General features: G+C 40.8%; 1 protein-coding gene across 1 annotated transcript; it reads right to left on the bottom strand.

Annotated features, from left to right (window-relative positions):
- Positions 1 to 1387: 1387 nt before the first annotated feature.
- On the bottom strand, positions 1388 to 21756 carry LOC306965361 (uncharacterized protein). The gene is made up of 15 exons (XM_079559724.1): positions 21050 to 21756; positions 17468 to 17568; positions 17096 to 17231; positions 16927 to 16976; positions 14460 to 14565; positions 14123 to 14281; positions 12915 to 13032; positions 12773 to 12834; positions 12480 to 12605; positions 12313 to 12401; positions 9743 to 9901; positions 9436 to 9632; positions 8909 to 9038; positions 3902 to 4089; positions 1388 to 1732 (listed from the first exon to the last, which is right to left on the bottom strand). Exons 1-15 carry the CDS (start codon positions 21726 to 21728, stop codon positions 1492 to 1494), a joined length of 2541 nt encoding a protein of 846 aa, XP_079415850.1. The 5' UTR covers positions 21729 to 21756; the 3' UTR covers positions 1388 to 1491.
- Positions 21757 to 23018: the final 1262 nt, after the last annotated feature.

Consider the following 23018-nt stretch of genomic DNA (forward strand, 5'->3'; position numbering starts at 1 on the left):
GTGGATTTCTCAGATTGACAGCTCATCGGTTTATATTGGGAGTGTATGTGCGCTCTGGTCACTGGGAATCCCACGGCGCCTTTCTACTTGTGCCAGCAGCAGTGTTTATAGGATTTTCTCTCATTCCCCCCAGTGTTAATTTGTTTCCACCAAGAGGACAGCCATGACACATTCTCTCCTCAACTTTCTGTCTCAATCTGTCTGGCGTTTTTTTTTATTTCCTTTATTCATTTTTTATTACCATTGTGCTGAAGGACAGGATTGATCCAGTCTGTTACTTTGACAATAGACACATTAATGATGTTGTCTTCCTCCATCTGCTTCTGTACGTGTGGTCTAATAATGATCCAGAGTTTTTCTTGTAGGCTATACGAAACAGCAACGATGGAAACTGGAGCAAGCCCTGGCCAAAGCCAATATCATCTCTCTCAGCATAAGGTCCCATTTCCTTTGATAGCGGACCAGATGCACTTACGCTCATCCAAAGTGGCGACTTGCCCTTTCTCATCCTAAACGTGCCCCCCTCTCCCTCTCCTCTCAGGCTCTCTGGACCCCGGGGTCTGGGTCAGGACTGAGCAGTGTTTGCGTTGAAAGTGTCAGACTTGGATCGTCCTCTGTCACTTCACAAGGAACGACAAGGGGAAGTGGGGGGGGGGGGGGGAAGGGAAAAAAACACAAAGAAACGAGGCATTTCCGGGCCCACGGCTTTATTCCTACTGCATGGAGGATCACACTACACATGGGGGATGTGAATCATGTTTAAGAGGGATGCTTTGAACTGTTCTATAATATTTGGACGGCCAATTAGTCAAAATAGCTCGCAAAAGGGGAGGGCTTTAATATCCATCGCGCTCTCTTCAATAAATGATATTGTAAAGCATCAACATATGTACAGCAAGTTGTAAAAGGGAATATTTTGTGTGGTATTAGGTTGCATAGGCCCACCAAAAATACAAATCATGATATCATTTATTTATTTATTTTGACATGGACATATCAGTCGACAAACCAGATGCAAGTGTTTTTTATGGCACATGTAAAATACCCGTTTTAGCAAAGTAACAATGTTATTATTAGGCTGGCCATATACAGAACAAATGATAGACAGACAGAACAGAAATATGATATTCAACCTCCTTGAAACCATCATTGCTTAACCAGAAAACAATAACAATACACCTCACACAGACATTTCACAGTGAGCAAAATACAAAAAAGAATAGAGCTTAATCAGCCTGAATAAATTATGCAGCAATACACAATGAATAAATATTTAATAAACAATATTGTAGCAAATGAATAATGAAAATAATTTACACAAATTCTGTTCCAATGGATAATGTGGGACTAACTAAACTTGGATAATCTCTCTTTGTTTTATTTCCTGATACTAAAACTGAAGATGTATCGTCGTGACCTTTCATTTTATTCGGACACATGAATTTTTCATTGCTTAAGTCTATTATTAACCGCTGGAGCTCCTTCCACGTATCAGACCGCAATCACCCTCCGCCGCTGGGCTGTCTCCATGGCGACCGCATCCATCTCCGGACAGTCCGTCGGCACTGGGTCAAGGGGGTTAACCGGGAGGGGCAGAGGTGGCTGATGGGACGCGGCGGAGGAGGGTGGGCGACGCAGGACCACTATCTGAGCTCTGTGTTCGCGATATAGCAGGTCAGTCAGCTCGGACTCTGTGGAGTTCACCACCGGGAAACCGTTGACCTCCACCAGCCTTCGAATCAATAATACACACAATGTGTCACACACTGTGGCAAGTCTGTCATTAAAACCTGTTATTACTTTTATTGCAGTGACAGCTGGTGACTTATATAGAAGAAGCATTTGGCAGAGTCGAAAATATTCCCTACAATAGTTAAAGCAGTACTAAGTAGCCCCTAGAGGCCATAAGCGCCACTGCAGGTGTCATAGCATGTTGTTTTTTACTTTCAATTATGATTAAATACTACACTGATAGAAAAGACAAAAGGAGAGAAGGATTTTGTTCACCCAATGGACACACAATGGAGATAATATTTTTCACTCAAACTTGCCTGTAAATATTGTTTAACCTCTTACCACCCACCTAAACCAAATGCATTCTGTCCTCTTTGGCTATTATATAGGCCTGTGTAACGCCTCATTTTGGTCACATTTTTGTTGAATTTTTGTCTTTTTTTGTTGTTGTTGAATTTTTGTCACTTTTTGTTGAATTTTTGTCACTTTTTGGTTGAATTTTTGTCATTTCTTTGCTGAGTTTTTGTCACATTTCTGTTCAATTTTTGTCTCATTTTTGTTGAATTTTTGTCATTTCTTTGCTGAGTTTTTGTCACATTTTTGTTGAATTTTTGTCATTTCTTTGTTGAATTTATGTCACATTTTTGTTGACTTTTTGTCACTTTTTTGTTGTTCATATTTTGTAGCTGTTTTGGTGCTTTTTTCCGAAGAAGCTTTTTAATTAGGGTAAAGCCAAACTGGATAAAATGGGTTCCGTTCAGGTGGGAGGTTAAGTAGAAGAAGAAGAAGAAGAAGAAGAAGATCTTTATTTATATAGCGCCTTTCACAGACATATAGTCACAAAGCGCTTTACATGAGGCAGTTGTACATTCACTCCATACTCGGTGGTGGAAAGCTACGTTTGTAGCTTCAGTTTCCCCTGGGGGAGACTGTCAGAAGCGCTTTCGCGACTACACACGTCTGCGCCAACGGACCCTCTGACCACCACCATTCACTCACACACATCATTCATCCTGGCCTATTGTGCATGTTTTTAGTGGTAGGGGAAACCGGAGTGCCCGGAGGAAACCTACGCAGACACGGGGAGAACATGCAAACTCCACACAGAAAGGCCCCGTCTCTGGTGGGAATCGAACCCGGACCTTCTAGCTGTGAAGCGAGAGCACTAACCGCTGCGCTACCGTCCCGCACTAGTGGCACTATCCCGCAGTTAGCTTTGCCCTTTAGAGTGTTTAGCCTCTTCATTGTGATTCCATTAGTGTGTATTGGTGGTACCTACCCGGTGGCAGCGAAGTTGCAATTGTGGTTTTCTGGTCAGAGACACCAGGGGGAGATGAAAGACCCCCCAATTATACCATTAACACTTGTATTACCCCCAGAGGGACAATGAAAAGGATTTGTCCATAAACAAGTTACTTAGTACTGCTTTAAACCACAGAAATTAATCCAACTCAAAACCTTTTATACACACGGAAAACACAAAGGCCTCGTACCAGTTTTGTTTCTGGGTGAAGTGTGAATAACATCTATGTGAGTATTTATTTACCATGTTCCAATGGACGGCTTTATCTTGCATTAGTCAGTTAATTATAACCAATCAGAATTACAATCAAATGATTTGTTTCAATGGCAGTAAGCAAATTGCATAATAATTACTGCAACATATTAAACACCACTTTCCCAATGGTTGATCCCCTGAAACCACTTCATTATTCCCCCGAAGACTCTTTCATACTGTTCACATACTGTTCCCTCAATAGCCCATTGTTGGCGCCATGTGCATCCACAGCCCTACAGGTTATGTATCCAAGTATGAGCCTGTCATAATGCTGTAATTGCCCGATAATCCAAATGCGTTCATCCTTCTTTTCTCATCTCACAGTGTTGTGTTTCTATGTTTCAGGATCAGACTCTAATGGTTTCTATGGTGAAACTGTTGACAAAGAGGGAGTGGCAAATACCTGGATGACTAAGGTTTGAGCGTGACTGAATATTCAACCCACTCGTCTTTATCTTTAAATAAATGAGCAAAATTGCGACACTATGCCACTAGAGGGCAGTAACTGAAAGCTGTGCAAAGTTGATACTTAATTGGCTTTTCCCCCTGAGTACAGAATAGTGTTTCTCACACGCCACACACCATCCTATAAAACGATATAAAACTCACCTGTCGTCCACGCAGAGGTGAGTGTTGCCCACCTGCACCACCACGAGCCCGCTGCCCTCTCTGTATCGATACGTGAAGCTGTAGTGTCCGCCCGGCTCCCTGCTCTCCTGAACCACCAGCAACATGGCAGGGCTCTGGGGCGACACCAGCTGACTCAGGCTGCGGATCGGCTTCTTGGGCTTCTTCTCCTGAAAACAAAATCTAATATTGGTGAAGGTTCTTATTCTCCTTATTCAACTTTTGCAATAGTATAGTAATTTCAAGTTAGTAAGCACTTCCTGTGAGTGGGGATTTCAATTGTTGTCAAGAGTGATGACTATGAAATGGAAAACTCGCGGGAAATCTCAAAGGAAATGAGTTTGCGTGGCCTCAGGCTGATCACAGAGTGTATAGACGGCATGAAAAAATGACCGCAGATTATGTTTAGCGATATTCTTTCTGTTGTGACTCTGCTTTAGGTTGTGAGGATAAGTAAAGCAGTGCTTCTGAATGGGTCCAAACTCTATCCATTATGGCCTAGAGCTGGGTACCGTTACATTTTCTTTAACGATACTTGGTTTTCGATATTGATACCTTAATGATACTTTTTCCCCATACCTATACTAAAATATGTTTCATCTACAACCAGAAAACAGAACAATAATGTGTGAAAGATGTGCAAATTTACAATATCAGGTTCATCTCCAATGTCGAGAAAAAGGGGGAATAATTTGGGGGGAAATTGGGTAAAAGTAGGAAGAAAAAGTAGGGGAAAATGGGGCAAAAGATATATAGGGAATTTTTATTTAAATAAATTAATGAATAAATTAGGCCAAACTAATTTATTTGAGCTGAAACAACCAAGTCCCTTCCTAAAATGCAGTGACAGAACCAACAGCACCAAAATTTGGATCTAAAGATGTAAGATTTTTTTCGGTATCTGTTGTACCTAAACTTTTTTTCCGATACCAAACTGGTATCGTTACCCAGCCCAATTAGAGACACTTATTGAGGCGTAAATGCCATGGAGGGCAACAGACCCGTGGCCAATGCAGTGAAAGATTCAATTGGGCACATTTAGCAGAGGTTTTTAACTCTGAAACCACACCATTATCTAGGCTTGTAAGCTTAACGCAGCTCTTTCTCACACTAAAATGTAAGTTATTGAGGTTATAATCATCTACAACAATCAAATTTGCCATTCATGCCCAGTTTTGATTTATGATCAATGCCGAAAGCGACTGAACTCTGTAAAGAAATACTGCACGAAAATACCCTTTGCGGCCTAACCCTAAAAATATTTGAAGTAGAAGTTGAAAAGAATATTGTTCTTGGGCTGCGACTTGTCCTGATTCGTTGAAGGTGGGTCCTGAAGCCACACCAGTTGAGAACCAAAGCCGCTCAATATATTACACTTGTTTTACAGCTGTATGTCAGAAATGTCACATGTTTTATCATTATCATAAATTGAAGCCATTGCCCGAGTAAGTTAGTCCTGCGTGAGTTACGAGTTGAGTAATTGTGGACATAAAAAACATTTGGATACTTTTGTTTTCCCACTGCTCTCTTTTTAACTTTTCAACATGTATCTAAGGACATCAAACCATACACATCTCTTTGTAAACTCTCTCCAGCATACTATGGGTGACTACCTTTAAAAGTTAAAGAGGACCACTGTGTAGCCCCCCAAAAAGGCATTACCCTGTCTCTCGCAATGAAGATATAACCCAAACCTCGACACTACAAGCCTCTAGTTGGTTAACCTTCCATTAAACTCAAAAATAACCTTAACCATCCCGCAGCACCCCCTGTGGCCCTTGAGTCGTGTTTGAACATGCTTGACCCTTATTTTGCGATGTTAGAAGCTCCCAAAAAAGAAACATAACCTCTCAAGTGACGATGATCAGCAGTAAGTGCACCGAAATAAAGGCGTTGATTTCTTGGTGAAAGATATGCCTGAGAAAAAACAATTCCATCCCTCTGTACAAAGGATTACACTTACAACTATGTGGAAGCGCTTATGAGATTAGATTCTGGATGCCAGGAGACAACATGTAATGATTAGCTTTGGTAGAGAGATCACACCACAAGTAGCTTGCGGGGATCAGAAATAACTTGTGAGTCTAACCACTGAATTCCTTCACTCCCTTATCCTGCTTCTTGGCACCCTCGCCCCTCCCGCCTGCCCCAGAATGCCGTGTGAATGCCTCGCGGCTACAGATGCCGCCTTGTCGGGTTCAGAGGTCAAAGCTGAGACTTCTCTCTCTCTCTTTCTTTCTCCTCAGACAAGTGGTCCAGACAGGATATAACCGCGGAAACGCAGCCCAAGCCCTCCGAGACACGCAGACTAAAGAGCATCGTCTCGTCCCTTTAGTTTTTGCTTAATTTTGGGCACACGCCAAAAGACCCAGGAATGTCATCTTCATATTGGTCTTGTTTATTCACGTGATTGGATTAAATTTGGATTTACCTGGGCTAGACGCAAATTGGGAATCCGTATAGCTGCAAAGCCAGAAGAAAGATCAAGTTGAGATTCTTCGATGGCTCAGGTGATAGGGGTCATTTTAAAACTTAAAGCAGTGCTAAGTAACTCATGCCCCTAGAGGCCATACGCGCCACTGCAGGTGTCGTAGCATGTTGCGTTTTTTTACTCATTAATTGTCCATGAGAGTAAATACTACGCTGACAGAAAAGACAAAGGGAGAGAGGGATATTGTACATCCACTTCCATTTTTTTTACTCAAACTTGGCTGTAAATACTGTTTAAATGGCACTAGCCCGCAGTTAGCTTTGCCCGCTAGCCTGTTAGCTTCTTCTTTGTGATTCCATTAGTGTGTATTGGGGCCTCTGATCCATAGGCAGCGAAGTTGCAATTGTTGTTTTCCAGGGGGAGATGAAAGACATCAGGGGGAGATGAAAGACCCCCCAATCATCCCATTAACACTTGTATTACCCCCAGAGAGACTACGAAAAGGATTTATTAAGCTAAACAAGTTACTTAGTATTGCTTAAACTTGACTGTTTGTGCTTTGGAACAATAGCACTTTGAGAAGCTTGTCGAGTTTGCAATCCCACATTTATCAATATTAATATGTCAATTCCTAATTTTCTACTTATATTATTATCATTATCATATCATCATTTTAGTTAGGTACACAAAACGTATAGTATAGATATGATATGATACCCTTCTGAGCTGCCACAAACATACATTTGTCTCATTTACAGCTGTAGATAACACAAAAGGCAAAACAAACCTTTACTCTTCAAATTTCCCCAAGTAAGTATTTGTGAGGCTCTTGGGTTGTCCAGGCTAAACTGCTTATTTAAAACCACTTCCTCCATTTGTTGTCCTTCACCCCCACCCCTTACCCTCACTCTCTCTCTCTCCCCTTGTTTCTCTTTCCCCTTCCCCTGTCCTCCTCTTTATTGATGCTCCCCAGTCGCTGTAGATCCTGGAGATTAGGCTGACCTGATGATGAAATATTTCCTTATTGTCTGCAACGCGGAGACCAAACGCGGTGCGGTCTGCTCCCTATTAGAGACCCATCAGTTCCCAGGCCGCTCTGACCTGTGTGTTGACTCTTGATTAGGTCATATGATAAACATTAGGGCTGCTAGTTTTCCCACAAACTCAGCACCTTCAAAAAAAAAAAAAAAAAAAGGTTTGGGCCCAGGGCGACTGCAACGTGACACGGGCCACTATTCAAAGCGCAAGCCGCGTGTGTCCTTTTTATGCCACCTCGTTAGGGCTTCTCCAAACGGGATAAAAGAGCCACATTAAAAAAGTCGGGGCGTCCTTCGGGGATAGGCACAGATAGCTTTACACACGCCGGCCCATTTCTCTACATCGGCTTTTGTGGCGCACATTCCTGTCCCGGTATGGTCACAGGCTCTCAGATGACACCGCTAAACTCCATCATTCTCACAAAAGGCTGTAAAGAACTTCACTTGATGCCTATATGAGCTTGGTAACAGCCAAGGTTAACGAAATTCATGGAAAAAGAATGGGCTATTGTGCTGTCAGATGGTGTAACAATGGATAAAAGATCAAAGATGGTGGATGTAAGTGTTGAGTAAAGGCGGGCGAGACAGGAAGTCATTAATGTCTCTATTGATGTGAGAAAAAGTCTTCTGTTATTCAGAGGACAAACACCTATTAGCCATAACAATATGACCACCAATGATAGGCAGTGATTATCCTGTTACGGTGACCACCTGCCCCACATCTCAATACTATCTCACCGACATTACAGTCAGATATTTGTGATAGACTTTTTAAATACAGGATGGAAGTCTCTCGATGTCTCACATTATCATTAGTTCCCTTCTTGCACCACTTTTAATAGGTATTTGTTTATTTTGTGCGACTATGCATGTTAACCTCTTAATCCCCGCCTTAATCAAGTGCATTTTCTCCAGTTCTGCTTTACCCAAATCTAAAGAGGCTAGAGTAACGCCTCATTTGAAAGCTAAGACCTACAAAACTCTTTTCAAATCTTTTTCCTTGCATTTAGTAGTCACATTTTTTGACATTTCTTTTCATTGCTCTTTTGTCACATTTTTGTCACATATTCGTCACATTTTCATGCGTTTTCGTCCTTGCATTTTTGACGCTATTATTTTACTACATTTTTTCAAGCTTTTAGATTTGGGTAAAGCTTAACTGGACAAAATGTGCTCGATTCAGGTGGGGGTTAAGAGGTTAATGAACACACAAGAGGCTCATTGACATACTGTACATGCCACCTGTAGTCATCAAGAACTGTAGTCTTAGCGATGCTCCGACCATACGTTTGTCTTTAGTTCAAATCCTCCTGGTTGCCCATTTTCCGATATTTTCAACCACAAGAGCAAACAGTAGTCGACTAGAGGAGTAGGACACACCTGGAGGACTGAGAGCAACATACCATGCTGCCAAATGTGCGTTATTCAGATTCCTATTTCAGCAGAATGTATTGCCTGATGGGTGTATTGGAGCTTTTCTCCCCTCTCAAACAATGATGAAGAACCCCGGTGAAATAGTACCTTTACAAGGCTCTCCTGCAGCGCTGTCTGGAGATGGGCCAGCTGTCTGTTCAGATGCACAATGGAAATTTCCTCCTTAAACACTTCGCAGTTGAGTCTAATCTTTTCCAAAAGGCGGACCTCCAACTGTCTGAACACAAAGACAATGTTGTTTCAGCGTAATAGCTCTCAGACCGTATGCATTACAGCTGATGTTTTTATTGGAGCTAATGAGACGCTAAAGAGCAATGATTTTTATGATTAATTGTGTTATCAAATCACTCACATCTTGGCCACAAAATCCTCTGTGAAGTATACATTACGTTATATCTATTAGGGGTTGAGCAATAGACACATGCTGAAATATGTTCAGCAATGTGAAAATGCCTCATCATTTGCCTCTTTGCAGTGATTTTGAACCAAACACGGATCCTCTTCCTGTTCATGACCTTCAAATGCAGGTCAAGTAATAACATGCTAGGCCTGCATTTAGATATATTGATATTGCATTAATCAGAATTTGAACCATCTTCCATCTAGCCACCTACTTCTTTTTTAAGCCGTTGTTGTTGTTCGTGTTGTCCCTGAGAGTTTGTAGAGTCAGGCGTTTGTCATGCAGTCGTCCTTTCACCAGCTCCAGTCTCTGTTTGAGCTCAGCCGACCCCAGCCCCTCCACGTCCTGATGCCCTTCCATGGACTTCAACTCTGCACAGAACGCCACGAGACCCTGGTGCAACTCCTGGATCTATAAGAACAATGAATTATTGAATGAAGCAGCATTTTGGAGGACAATATTCTCGCATATGATCGAGTGTATCTTTGTTTATTCGTTCATTATGTAAAGCAATTTCCCACCTGCAGAATAATATTTTGTAGCGAGTCGACTTGTTGGTTTAGCTCCTTGATCCGCGTGTCTTTCTCCCGTTGGTTCACTTGGAGAGGTTTGGTGACTTCCTGATGGCCGTTCATGTTTCTAGTGTCTGAATGGTGCCTGGGGGGGACCCTTGGTTTGTCCTACAAATACACAAACATTTTACAATATCTCTCCGTATATCACTATTTTACATCTAACATACAAATATTATAGATGTGCTAGAAAAAGAAGAAGAAGAAGAAGAGGAAAAAATGGAAGAAAAAGGGGAAGAAGAAGAAGAAAAAGTGGAAGAAGAAGAAGAGGTGGAAGAAGAAGAAGAAAAATGGAAGAAGAAGAAAAAGTGGAAGAAGAAGAGGAAAAAGTGGAAGAAGAAGAAAAAGTGGAAGAAGAAGTGGAAGAAGAAGAAGAAAAGTGGAAGAAGAAAAAGTTGAAGAAGAAAAGGGGAAGAAGAAGAAGAAAAAGTGGAAGAAGAAGTGGAAGTAGTAAAAGTGGAAGAAGAAGAAGGAAAAGTGGAAGAAGAAAAAGTGGAAGAAGAAGAAGAAAAGTGGAAGCAGAAGTGGAAGTAGAAGTGGAAGAAGAAGAAGAAAAAAGTGGAAGAAGTGGAAGAAGAAGAAGAAAAGTGGAAGAAGAAAAAGTGGAAGGAGAAGTGGAAGAAGAAGAAGAAAAAAATGAAAGAAGAAAAAGTGGAAGAAGAAGAAGAAAAAGTGGAAGAAGAAGAAGGAAAAGTGGAAGAAGAAAAAGTGGAAGAAGAAGAAGAAAAGTGGAAGCAGAAGTGGAAGTAGAAGTGGAAGAAGAAGAAGAAAAAAGTGGAAGAAGTGGAAGAAGAAGAAGAAAAGTGGAAGAAGAAAAAGTGGAAGGAGAAGAAGTGGAAGAAGAAGGAGAAGTGGAAGAAGAAGAAGGAAAAAAATGGAAGAAGAAAAAGTGGAAGAAGAAGAAGAAGAAGAAAAAGTGGAAGAAGAAGTGGAAGTAGAAGAAGAAGAAGAAGAAAAGTGGAAGAAGAAGATGAAAAGTGGAAGAAGATGAAGAAGAAGAAAAAGTGGAGGAAGAAGAAGACGTGGAAGAAGAGGAAGTGGAAGTAGAAGAAGAAGAAAAGTGGAAGAAGAAGCGGAAGAAGAAGAAGTGGAAGTAGAAGAAGAAGAAGGAAAAAGTGGAAGAAGACGAAAAGTGGAAGAAGAAGACGTGGAAGTAGAAGAAGACGAGGAAGTGGAAGAAGAAGAAAAAAGTGGAAGAAGAAAAGTGGAAGTAGAAGAAGAGGCGAAAGTAGAAGAAGAAGAAAAAGTGGAAGAAGAAGAACTGGAAGAAGAAGAAGAAAAAGAGGTAGGAGAAGAACAAGAAGAAAAAAGTGGAAGAACAAGTGGATGAAGAAGAAGAAGGAAAAAGTGGAAGAAGAAGTGGAAGTAGAAGAAGAGGAAAAGTGGAAGAAGAAGAAGAAAAAGTGGAAGAAGAAAAAAGTGGAAGAAGAAGAAGAAGTGGAAGTAGAAGAAGAAGAAAAGTGGAAGAAGAAGAAGTAAAAGTGGAAGAAGAAGAAGTAAAAGTGAAGAAGAAGTGGGAGAAGAAGAAGAAGAAAAAGTGGAAGAAGAAAAAAGTGGAAGAAGATAAAGTGGAAGAAGAAGAAGAAGAAGAGGTGGACGAAGAAGAAAAAGTGGAAGAAGAAGAAGAGGAAGAAGAGGATGAAGAAGTGGAAGAAGAAGTAGAAGAAAAAGTGGAAGAAGAAGAAGAAGAAAAAGTGGAAGAAGTGGAAGAAGAAAAAGTGGAAGAAGTGGAAGAAGAAAAAGTTGAAGAAGAAGAAAAGGGGAAGAAGAAGAAAAAGTGGAAGAAGGAAAGTGGAAGAAGAAGTGGAAGAAGTGGAAGAAGAAGAAAAAAGTAGAAGAAGTGGAAGAAGAAGAAGAAAAAGTGGAAGGCAGGAGAAGTGGAAGAAGAAGAAGAAGAAGAAGAAGAAGAAGAAGAAGAAGAAGAAGAAGAAGAAGAAGAAGAAGAAGAAGAAGAAGAAGAAGAAAAAAGTGGAAGAAGAAGAAAAAATGGAAGAAGAAGAAGAAGAAAAAAGTGGAAGAAGTTTACATGAGACAATTCCGTCCATACACAGTGGTGTTCAGCTTCCCCTGGGGGAGAACATACAAACTCCATACAGAAAGGCCTCATCCAGGTGGGAATCGAACCCAGGACCTTCTAGCTGTGAAGCACAAGCGTTAACCGCTGTGCTACTACAGCCATTACAAACTGCAGCCTCAGAAAACGTTCAAACAAGGTCAAAAAGCACATCTAAAATTGTACAAGTCTGATCTAAGACCCAGAAACAATTACCTTGATGAATAAAGGACTTTTCCATGACAGTTGCTAACAATCTGATGGGCTTCCCAGAGGAACACAACGATATAAGTAACATGTACATCAAGCATGGGTCAAACTGCCAAATTTAGTGGTTATATGCTTTTAAAACTCTAATTGACTCAGTCATGATTGAGTGGTAATTTTCCATTAGCTGTGTTCATCCTATTTGTCAGATACTGTATATATACCGTACTGTATATATAAGGCATATATGGTTCCGTACCATTTTAGTCACGTGCAGCTCCAGTTGCCTGTTATCTGCTCCGGAGAGGCTGCCGACCTGTTGATCTGGAGACAGCTCCTCAGCTGAACCTTGAAAATGAACCACATGTTCTGTAAATAATATCCCTATGTTTTGTATTCATAATGTAAATGACTTTAATCCAGCACCTTCTTTGTGTTTTATGCTAAACAGGCTCCTATCTTCCGTCATTCCCAGCGTCTTGAGACACGAGTCCACGATCTTTCCCACAGTGGTTTCCTTTGGCGTTCTCAGGTGAACTATCTGCTGTGAAACTTCACCACAACGTGACACAACAAGCAGAAGAAACGACATGAATTATCTTCAAGAGCCGATAGCGCAGCGCTCGTGTTGCCTTAACGCTTTAGGCTGGACTTCAGTACAGCTGGATCATTTGTCCTACATGCATGCACTTCCTCCACCAGGGCATCTAGTTACTCACCATTTATGGCAATCTCTATGCACTGGGAGTTTCTTTGCGCTGCGTGGATTTGGCTGTTGTTCCTGTGGGTCGGAAGGTCAAAATTAAAAAGATTAAATACCAATTTTTAGGCCAGAGTGATAATAAGTACAAATGTTTTTACTTAAGCTTTAAAGAGCGTCGATTCCTGGTCAGGAAGCTCAGATGGGGAGATGACGTGGACTTGCTCATAGAAGGAAATGAAGACGAGTGAAGGGGACCATTGTTGGACACCACAGGGTCTGAGCACCAAAAAAAAAGGATATTTTTAGTACATTACAATTTCAAGTAGCTTTTCACTTCACAGCACGGTAATAACATGGCACTGAAACAGGTTATCTCTGCACTTATTTCATTAGTACTGAGATTATTGATTTCTTGGAAACATGGGTATTGCATAAATAATCTGTTTAGGGGTAGGATTAGGGTGGCCCATGAATAAGCATATTACTCATGGCTTATTTGCATGATAGTTGATAACAGTTGAGCTTATCAATATCTCTACAAGCATATTATTAATGGCCTATTAATTTCTAAAGCTTATTAATACATTACTAATACAAGCATTTTACTGTTATTAATATGGAAAAGGGCTGAATAATGCATCATCTCTGATTATTGTGTACTGTGATATTAGTAAAGTGCTACCCAGTTTGAAATAGGCACAGAGTGGAAGGAAAATGTATGTGAACGCTTTGGAATTTCTCACATTTCTGCCTAAATTGGTCTTAAATGTGGTCTGATCTTTATTAAAATCACAAGAATGAGTAAACAGTGTCTTCATATACTAATACCACCCAAACAATTTCATGTATTTTTCATTGGCCATAACATGTAACATAACATAACATTCACAGGACAGCGTGGCTTAAGTATGTGAACCCAGAAATCTTGCCTGAACTGCAAAAGTTTTGCAAAGAGGAAAGATCCAAGGTTCATCCTGAGCGTTGTGCACATCTAATCTTCAAATACGGGAAACGCAGTTATTGCTGCCAAAGAAGGGTCAGCCAGCTATTTAATACAAGGGTTCACTTACTTATTCCAAACTGTCCTGTGAATGGTTACATGTTATTGCCATTAAAAATATTATAACATGTAACTGTTTGGGTGGTATTAGTTTAAGCAGACACCGTTTACTCATTCTGGTGATTTTAATAAAGACCACTGTATTTTCAGGCAACAAAAATTTAGTTTATAATATTTACAGTTCAGTAATAGTAGTTTCAGACCTTAACATCAGCTCTCACAGAAGTTTGTGATTCAATTTTCTTTTACCAGATCAGTTTAAGAACTGACAAAGCTTTTTGAAACCTTTACTTGCACAGCACATACCAAATGCACTGGTGATCCTCTGGCTGATCTTGCTCGGATTGTCGAGCTCATTAAAGATGGCCGACAGTAGATGCTCCCTGTCCTCCATTGTGGTGATCTGCAGCGATTCCAGGATATTCATGTTGATGGAGGCCAGGTCTTCCCCGCACAACTGCGCGTCTGCAACCACACACACACCCATGTGCTCATGTAAGTGTCAGCTTATATCTGCCAGCATCGCTATCTCCTGTCGCTAAACTTTGCATCGAATCTGCGGCGGAGGTAATTGAAACAGGCCGCGTGTTTGCCTGCGCTGTTATGAAGCCAACGGGGACAGTTTACAAGAACAAGGATTTACCTCTGATTAAAGGGAGGCATTTCTGGAGTCCGATGCTGGTGAACCACTGGCAGACTTCCTCCGTGTTCATCTCCCGCAGACATTTGGCTACAGTTATTTTCATGTTCTGTGAAAAGAGCAGAAGTCGGGGGCAACAGCAACATTAATTCCTTTGTAAGTGTGTAACTTTTGAATAGTGGTTAATTCTAACAGCAGTAATATAGCAGGATATTTCTTCCATTAACTACGCTCACGTTGGCTGTAGCCTGTTCATACCTATCAAGTATTTGTTTATTTATAAAGGTAGCATAACTCAAAGATGAATAAATCTTAGGGCTGGGCATCAAACGAAATTTAATCGCAATCTCTACTTTGGTCAACCTCAAAAATCGTCATGGGTTTTCATAACTGTCAGGTTTGCAGCCATTTCCTTGCAAAAAATAGAACCTAGTTTTAAAATGATACTGGAGGAAAGTATTTGTTTTTGTATGAGATTAGGTTTGCATAAAGTTCATAAATGAGCTATTTTATAATGAAAGAATAAAATCGATCAGTATGAGAAAAAAAATCCTGATAATTCACTTTTTTTGGCTGTATCGTCCAGACCTAATACATCTCCAAAAAGATTTTAAACGCAGCCATCTGGGGTCACTAGATTTCAAGATTTCCCTTTTAATGTTAAATCTCAAAGATTGTTCTACATTGGGGTTAATAAATCAAAAATAAAGATTAACATTCACATTGTTTTTCTGTGGTTCCTGATCTGAAAAGTTTGAGGCCCTATTTCCTACCCCCCTGTGGGAAAGAATGGCTTTCACAATCACCACTGTCATCACAATGTCACACATGGAAAATGATTCAGGCCGTAATTAAAGAGAAGACAAAACATGGTCAAACATGGACACTTTGTCATTGCCCGTCCCTCTGATTCATTTTGACACAAAGCCATGTTATTACATGGCGCTGCGCATAAACATACATTGTGTGTGTTTAGCCATAAATAATCTCTTGGAAAGGACAATAAAATGTTTGCTTATCTGAAAGCATAAACATAGATTTCTGCGTAATTCTTGTCTTAGTCACTCTTGTACTGTTTATGCTGTTCCTGGGAAGAAACAGGATTCCCTTAAAAGGTGACGCTGGACTGATGAGCTTTGCTTGACTGTGTATTCACAGAGATTATGCTTTTACATTAAGAACATTGAGAACAATGAAGAGACTTGGCCCCAAAGGTTTTCAAGGTTGTATTTAGGGCTGGGTACCCTTACATACCGGTTCTTTAATGAAACTTGGTTTTCGATACCGATACCTGAACGATACTTTTTTCAATACTTATACTAAAATATTTGTCATCTAGAGCCAGAAAACAAATAACAATAATGCAAATTTACAATAATGGGTTCATCTGGAATGTCAATGTGGAATAAATTGGGGAAAATAAAGAAAAAATTGTGTAAAAAAAAGAAAAAGGTAAAAAAAGAAAGAAAAAAAGGCAAAAAATAAGAAAAAAATGGGAATAAATTCAGAGGAAAAATAGAAAAAAATGGGGTGAATTAGGGAAAATGCTAGTAATAAGAAAAATTAAGTAATACAATTATTAATTATTAAAATTGGGACAAAAATAAGAAAAATATGTTTAAAAAAATGCATTTTTAAAATGGAAAAGTGGGACAAACATTGGGCAAAAAACATTTGAAAAAATGGGAAAATTAGGGGGAAAAAATGGGGCAAAAAAAAAAAACTGTGTAAAAGAAATGGGGCAAACATTGGGCAAAAAGAACCAACTGCATCAAAACCTGGATCTAAAGATATATGATTTTTCCGTAACAGTAGTACCTAAAACTTTTTAACGGTACCCAGCCCTAGTTGTATTCAATGTCCTCTCTGTCAGCAAACAAATGAATAAAATAAGCCAGATTATTATTATTTCTTTTCTAATTTTCATAGAATGGTCCAAAATAGTTAGCAGAAAGGCTTTTAAGCCACAAGATTGAATATGGAAAGTTTGTGGACCAAATCCCTAACAATTACTGCTCATCATTTGTGGATTTTCTGTTTGCTTTCAAAAGCAGTAAATCACCCAAAGAGATTTCGAGCCCCCTGACCTCCATCTGACATCAAATTGCAGAACCTTATAATGACAACTATAACCAATAAATAAATAATAAGCCTTTTTAAATTTATTCAGTGATAAATGAGTAAATGACTCAAACGTAATGATAAGTTGCCAGATAAAAATTCGAGTCGAGAGGCTTTTTTGGTTTGTTTTCCGGCCAACAGATGGATCACTACGGATACGGGCAATCTACGCTGGCAAATCCTGGATTTAAGGACGAAAATCCCAGGACGATTTTGCAGAGTCATTGCTTTGGCAGATCAAGGGAATGCTGCGAAATATAAACAGATTGTATTCTGTAATTGCGGTGGCTCCGGGCAGTGTGCAGATGCCACCCTGAAGGCACCGCTTTGATGGTTGCGCGGCTGTTACCTTCTCCCTGCAGTGTCCGTTCATGTGCGCACTCAGAGGCAGATAGGACGCTGTATGGAAGCAGAAAGAAAACACAGTCATAAAGCTCATTGTTTGTTTTGTTAGCAAAGCATAGAGATGATATTATGCCGCTGGTCTGTAAGGTCATTCAAGCACTGCTGATTCATACCTGACTCGCCCACAGTTACGCGGCGCTGGCGTGGCGACTTGGGCTCACGAGGTTTCTCGATAATTTGTGCGAACATTTGGAGAGTGGGGCTCTTGCATAAGATGTCCCCGAAACTGCGAGAGCGAGTGATCGGCCTCTGTCAGGGGGGGGGGGAGAAAAAAAGGAAAAAAAGGAAAAGAAAAATCTGATTATTGCCACGATTAGACTGCAGATGTTTCCCAAATCAATTTAGTCTCGAAAAAGTACCTCCGCGCTCATGTGTCTAAATCGGATAAAGGCAGGAATGTGCAGAAAGTCTGTGTCTGTGGCTTTAGGTTGAGTTTGCATGGGCATATAGAGCCGTATGTAACTGGCTTATGTGACTGATCTTACCCGCGGTTGAGTGAAAGCATCCATCTTGGTACTTTGACGAACTTTGCAAAATTCAGACTTCAACATTTCAGAGCAGCTCGGATCACTTTGGTTCAGGTCATCTGAGCAGAAAGAGAAACAGAGTCCAAAAATGCATCAAAATCAATTTCTTTAGTGGTGCAAGTGTAGCATCGCTGTTTAGTCGGTAATCATTTATATCTGTTTGACTGTGTGGAGAAATGAGACTGGATATTTTTACTCAAACACACATTACCCATGAGCATTTGCATAATCATATTTAATTTTTGTGTAAACTCTCAGTCATAGAGGTACTGGCCATCGTAGACAGCGGGCCTTTAGATATTTTATTTTTTAATCACATATACAAACACACACATGCACATTACACTAATAATCCTAATACAATAAGAGTCAGTCACAAAGTACATTTGACTAACCTGTGTGCTTTTAAAGGTATAGGTACGGAGTGTCCAATCTTGTTGGCCTGCAGCAAATTCCAAAAACTCATTTTTTTTTTTGCTTTAATTGAATATATATACAATAAATGAAAATCCATTAATAGAAAGCTGTGATGTTACTTAAAGCATATCCAATTAAAAAGCAGAGTTAACATTTTGTTGAATTTGCTAACTTTAATACAATAGAGGTGAAGTTATACATCTGACCTCTATTGAGGTCTGTGTGCTGTGTGAGGTCTGCTGTATTTTTCTGTACGTGGCCTTCAGTGAAAATAGTTTGGACACCCCTGGTATAGTCCTACATTATATCAATAATGTCAGAAAATGTATTCACTGAAGAGATGTTTTAGAAAGGTTTTTTTTTTTTAATTCAAACATGAAGCGTTTAAAATCATGACGGAGGCTAATCAGCTATGTGTTTACTATTGACACAGTCCGCATATTCTACATGTTAGACCATACCAAATACTTAAAAATATGCAGAACTGCTTTCATAACTTTTGGTTTATGCCAGTCAGCAGGTCCCCCATCAATTAGCCAAATGCATTGCAAACAGTGTTTTTTCTTATTGAATATTTCTATTAGATTGAAGAAATTCCAATACTGTTGCCAGGTAACCATACTGATCCAAGTCCGAGTCCGATTTCTGTCTTTAGAATATGGCATTCTTCCTATGTCATTCATATTTTACAAAATACAAATTGCTACTTGTTTGGTTTAACTCATAAAACTGACACTTCCCTGGTTTAACATTGTTGTGCTGGTAAAAGTACTTCAGTTGGGAGTGGCTCAGGAGGTACAGAACGGCCATCCTAACCAGAGGCTTGACAGTTTTGAATACCCTTCTCCACTAATTTGTTGTGTCCTGTGTCCTATGTATTACACTTCAACCTCATCTGGTCTGCTGAGGTGCAACTAACTGGTAGAATAACAGTACTTTTACTCCATCATAAATTGGTAGCACTCCTGCATTTTGTTTTCCCCGTGTCCTGTCCTTGTCCCGAGGTCAACGAGTGTATTTGCGCTGGTTTCGCCGATGTGGCCGATGCTGGACTCACTACATCAGGTTGCTTGGTAACCTGTCAGACACACAAACGTCTGTCTAATCCGCGACATACTTTTCTGACAACTCAAGCACTTTCCCACAGAAACGACGTAAACCTCCTCTTTCCCACTGTCACTCTTTGGTCCGCGGCAGATATCCTTTTTTTTTCCTGCTATCATAACAACCAAGACAAATGGGGCTGAGAATTTGGCATTTAGTTTAGCCCATGCCACTCTCCTCTGTTTGATTTCAATACACGCTGGAATGTTTACACTTGTTACCCATAACTACATTAACTGTAATACGTCCAGTGATTGAAGGATCTATGAGTCTTCCAGTGTCCGAAAACAGTGGCGTTCTCAAAACAGTTTACCTAACAGAAATATTCAGCCTAATTTAGACACATGTTTTTCATTTGAGGGGCCTGACTTTATGAAAGGCGGGTTTGACATGGATGGGAGTTAGATGGAGTCCGAATCAGATAAGACAGTGTAATTGGTTTATGTGTGTCAGCAGAGGAATCTTGTCTGGGTCCAAGCACAGACAGTGAAGAGGAGGGGTGCGGGAGAGGGGGCAACGCAGCACTCTCTTCATCACCTGCACCGAGGCTGACTCTGGACAAGATCAAAATGTTCCAACAGCCAAATACAGTATATCCACGAGTTTGCACTATGGTGGTGCAAGTACTCAATGTCCAATTTTAAACCTAGTGGGCCGAAAGTAGCAATGTCTACACCTTATATTTGAACACTGTACTAATATAAGTATTCCTCTTTGTTACATTATACCATTGGAAGCACAGGCAGCACTCATTCCATCCAGGATTGAAGTGGGAACTTGGAAACTTGGAGGAAGATACTCATCTCCTGTCCTCAAAGACAATGCACTGTCTTTGAAATCCTGAGAAAATCACTTCCAGTCCCCTCTCTCTGCCCTCCTGTTTATGACAGTGAGGGACAGTGTCTGAGAATGCTAATGGAGGGATGGCGTTACATCCCGTCCCACCCCAGACGAGTGCTAGACCTCACAGAGCCACAGTCTTTCAGGAAAAGTCCAAAGTCCAATCTCAACAAACAAACAAACAAACAAACCCGTGTTTAAGATACTGTCTTGAAGCGTGAAATCCAGATCACAAATTAGACACGGACATCGGAGCTTAGCTACAAATTGGACAAGGCAAACCCTCGGAGCAGCTACTGTTGCTACATAACTTAGCTCTAACTACAAAGAAAAGAAAATACAAATCTCCTTTAAATGAACTAAAACTGCTTGAGCCATTTCTCAGTCAGCAATGGTTCACATGTAGTGGCTATAAAGCAAGTTCTTCCACAGAAAATGTATATGTATAGCATCTCTGCCAAGTCATTCTGTAGCTGCTGCAAACACACAGACGCTCTGGATGGTGCTTGACAGCTTTTGACAACAGCTCTCAAACCGACAGGCTTAAAGCTGCAAAGTAAGGCTTGAGGGTCCAAAACTTTTCAGCACATTTCTGTAACAGATAGGCAAAAGTGATGCTTATCGTTTGCACTATTATTGTCCTGCGGGCATCTGAAAGGAAAGTGAAGCTCTTTGAGAGATGTCCGAGGAGGGAGGAGAGCATGCTGACTCACGGGAACCCAAAACCTGGGAACCGCCTGCCTGGCCACGCTCTGGGAATACACTCACAAAAGCTAAAAAGGGCGCGCAACAAAAGGGGGAACTTCTGAGAGTCCCAGCGGAGGCGTTCAAGTACTGTAGCCCTGTCACATAATGGCTGCAATTTCATCTGAATGGAGCACTGAGATCAAAACCAAGAGCAATGCATGAGCTCTGAACAGCTGGATCAGGAAACCACCACCAAACCCCCCCCACCTGGACTTGCCTTAAATGCAGACTCAGGATAAAGGAAGAATAGTCTCACATTTGTGCTCAGGAAGTGGCAGATGATAAGTGGGAAAGTGTAGTCAAGTGCCATTGTGTCTAGTAAACATTCGGTAATCATGGTTCATATGACTTTAAATTATAATGCTAAGTTATGTTTTCCGTAAACTTGACCTTTCTTCTTCAGTGGAACTATTGGCTGTGCTGAAAACTCACTTGATTGTGTGAACACAGGAAGCTGAGTCACCAAGTACCCGCTCCGCAGTAACCTGGGCTTTGGTTTCTTCTCCTCTTTGGTCACCAGCACCACCTCTTTCTCTTCTTCCAACTCCTGAGTCATGTCCCCTTCATTAAATCCTACCATGTCATCAATGTTTCCCTCTTTCTCCACCGTTGTACATCCTTCCTTTGGCTCAACATCTTTACCCTCTTCTTGACACTTCTCATTAGTGTCACTGTCGTCATCAACCTCTGCTACAATGTCCTCCAAAGTGACATCGAAAAACTGGTCGTCTTCCACCAAATCGGATGGAGTCGGCGGAATCAGGTTTATCGAAGGCGCCGGTGTGTCGTCGTCAAACAATAAATCTTCTTCTGAGTCGTCTCCACTGATCAAAGTTATTGCCAGTTCGGGCTGTAGCACGTTTGGGAGGGATGATAGTGGCTTGAGTTTCTTCTTCTGCAGATATCTCAAACTTTCGGACGCCGAGCGAGTCAAAGGTTCCTCTTCCAACATGCTGAATCCGCTGTTAAGCATCCCCATGTCTTCCACTGTAGTCTGCACAGGATCCGCATCACCTGGTCCATTTAAATTTAGCTTCTGGGGGCCGCCATTAATCAGATCCCTCTCCCCTTCTTTCCGCACACAGCAACACATCCCCAACCAGGTCCACATGCGCTTTAGACATCCAGGTTTCTCTGCATTTTTGCTTGCCATCGCACCTCTCCCTTAACTAGCTTGCATTGGCCATTTTTTACATGTGTTCTGCCTGAGCATAATGATAAACAGCCATGTCTTGCTGGGGAGGGGGGGACTGTGTTGTCTAATTCATGCACGGTGGGTCAGGTGAGCACTTGAAATGAAAGCTGGATGAATGAATGGTCTTTGATATGTTAAGCAGCAGCATTGCATGTGCAGCTCTGGTTTCAAAGAGGGCTCTAATGTAACAACAGGACAGTGCCATTTCAAATCTTGGACGCAGGGTGATAATAATAACATGAATGTATGAATAAAATTAGCTCCTGTGACACAAAAGGTGCAGGGCAGATGTGTAAACGATTTAACCTACGCAACACTGGCTGTAAATATGAAATGCAAACACAAAATGATGACTGCGTTATGCTGTAAAGTGCAAACCTTGACATAATCGCAAAACAAGTTTGATTTCTAGGGCTGGGACAAAATATCTATATAAAATATATTGTATTCCTATTACATTAATTTTGGATGAAATATCACAGTTTGTTACAATAAAAAATCCTAAATATAATACTTTGTGCATTGGAATATATCGTATTGCAATACGTATCTTATTGGGCCCTCAGTATTGCAATACGTATCTTATTGGGCCCTCAGTATCACAATACGTATCTTACTGGGCCCTCAGTATTGCAATACGTATCTTATTGGGCCCTCAGTATCACAATACGTATCTTATTGGGCCCTCAGTATTGCAATACGTATCTTATTGGGCCCTCAGTATCACAATACGTATCTTACTGGGCCCTCAGTATTGCAATACGTATCTTATTGGGCACTCAGTATCACAATACGTATCTTATTGGGCCCTAAGTATTGTGATATGTATCTTATTGGGCCCTCAGTATTGTGATATGTTTCTTATTGGGCCCTCAGTATTGTGATATGTATCTTATTGGGCCCTTGTATCGCAATACGTATCTTATTGGGCCCTCAGTATTGTGATACGTATCTTATTGGGCCCTCAGTATTGCGATATGTATCTTACTGGGCCCTCAGCATCGCAATATGTATCTTATTGGGCCCTCAGTATCACAATACGTATCTTATTGGGCCCTCAGTATCATGATACGTATCTTATTGGGCCCTCAGCATCGCAATACGTATCTTATTGGGCCCTCAGTATCACAATACGTATCTTATTGGGCCCTCAGTATCACAATACGTATTGGATCGTGACAAAAGTGCATCATCCCAGCCCTATTG

Source organism: Gobius niger (assembly GCF_951799975.1).
Source record: "Gobius niger genome assembly, chromosome: 7".
Taxonomy (NCBI): domain Eukaryota; kingdom Metazoa; phylum Chordata; class Actinopteri; order Gobiiformes; family Gobiidae; genus Gobius; species Gobius niger.

Bases quoted from the DNA above. Each gene is read 5' to 3' on its own strand.
- LOC306965361 (XM_079559724.1), bottom strand. From the start codon at position 21,728: ATGTGGACCTGGTTGGGGATGTGTTGCTGTGTGCGGAAAGAAGGGGAG. The intron at 17,569-21,049 runs GTGAGTTTTCAG...CTTTCTGCTCAG, and splicing joins TCCTGTGTTCACACAATCAA to ATGACCTGAACCAAAGTGAT. The intron at 12,402-12,479 runs GTGCTGGATTAA...TTCATTTTCAAG, and splicing joins TAGCATAAAACACAAAGAAG to GTTCAGCTGAGGAGCTGTCT.